General features: G+C 34.1%; 1 protein-coding gene across 1 annotated transcript in view; it reads right to left on the bottom strand.

Moving 5' to 3' along the window:
* Window positions 1-380, bottom strand: part of LOC101849728 (coiled-coil domain-containing protein 160) — a gene marked incomplete in the record, with an annotated part of 15,244 nt that extends 14,864 nt beyond the window's left edge. Inside the window, 1 exon segment of the mRNA XM_013087953.2 lies at window positions 265-380. Within this exon segment, the coding sequence (XP_012943407.1) occupies window positions 265-304 (40 nt within the window).
* Window positions 381-1,409: the final 1,029 nt, after the last annotated feature.

The raw sequence follows: 1,409 nt of genomic DNA, 5'->3' as shown, positions 1-1,409 counted from the left end.
ATATCTAGGTCTAGATTCTAGATCTAGAATCTAGATATAGATATCTATATCTAGAATCTAGTTCTAGATTAGATCTAGATCTAGATCTAGATCTAGAATCTAGTCCATGCCATGCCTAGAATCCATCATCTCATTTCGTCCTCCCGAAAAAAATGTGTCCACAAGCCGAAAATAATACGTAGCGAATGAGTTAAAAGGACCCAAAACGACCTTTCTGTAACAATTCAAACATACACCATGAAATGGTTATGAAATGAAATTTACCAATGCAGAAAAAAAAACCCCGTTGAATCACATCTTTCATTCACTTTCAAATTACAAGCCCAAGCGTCGTTGGTGACAAGAAACAAGTCGATGCAGAAGCGAAGCAGTTCCGGGTTCCAGATTATTTTTTGTTTACTATAGATTCTACCGCCAAAGACATAATTATAGCCGCTAAAAGTGCGCAATAGTTTATAATAATTCTATATATATCTATTTTGTTTATCCATTCATTTATTTTGTTATTTACAGTTGTATTTATTATAATCTATTCAATTATTAATCTATTCATTCCTTACATTTCTTAGTCAATCAAGGCACCAAGGCATCCTACTCCTGCTACATATAGGCTGTAGTTTTTGAGTTTTCAGATTTCAGTTGTGCAGTGGACTAGGCGTATATTGTTATCACCCCACCCACGGAGAAAAGATTTTAAAAATGTATTATTATTATCATTATACAATGTACTTTGCTGTGGGTCCTTGGTCCCACGCAATTCCTATCGTATTTGCTACAGGCTGTATTATTATGAAAAGGGGTGAGGTGGGAGGGGGTGGACAAAAACATACATAGACTAAATGTTTTTTAAGGGGTTGTGTACACGATACGAGGAATTTTCTATGGGTTTGACTTTCTTTCAATTTTTAAAAGAGATATAGGCTAATTGTAGACTATTTAGAAAAATCATGACGGATTAATTTGTCGAGTTTTATGAAAAAGTTGGTCTCTGTGGAGGCCATCTTGGATTTTTGGCCATTGTTGCGGGGGAACATTTTTCCATAGATAATATTAGAATTCATACGTGTCAAACTTTACACCCGTATTTACAAACAAATTATCTGTGATCATAGGCTTGTTTTTTTTCCGATCAATAAAAACAGCAAAAATATTTATATATCACTGAACTAACACCGAAAAAACGAGTATAAGAAAAAAAATCAGGAGTATTTTAAAAAGAAATCTATTTTTTACAAAATCCCAGCCTACGATCACAGAACATTTTATACAGCACCGTGTGCCAAATTTCAAGAAATGTGGCTCTGATGGTTTCAGAAAGAAAAAAAAAAGATTTCCCCCCCGCGGTTACCTTAGTGGAAAAAAGTACTTTTGAGAACGCAACAAAAAAAAATTGGATAGCGTCAAAGTTT

The sequence above is a fragment of the Aplysia californica genome, unplaced genomic scaffold (genome assembly GCF_000002075.1).
Source record: "Aplysia californica isolate F4 #8 unplaced genomic scaffold, AplCal3.0 scaffold00663, whole genome shotgun sequence".
NCBI classification, from domain to species: domain Eukaryota; kingdom Metazoa; phylum Mollusca; class Gastropoda; order Aplysiida; family Aplysiidae; genus Aplysia; species Aplysia californica.
Note: the sequence above shows the minus strand (reverse complement) of the source record. Positions and strands in the feature narration are given on the sequence as shown.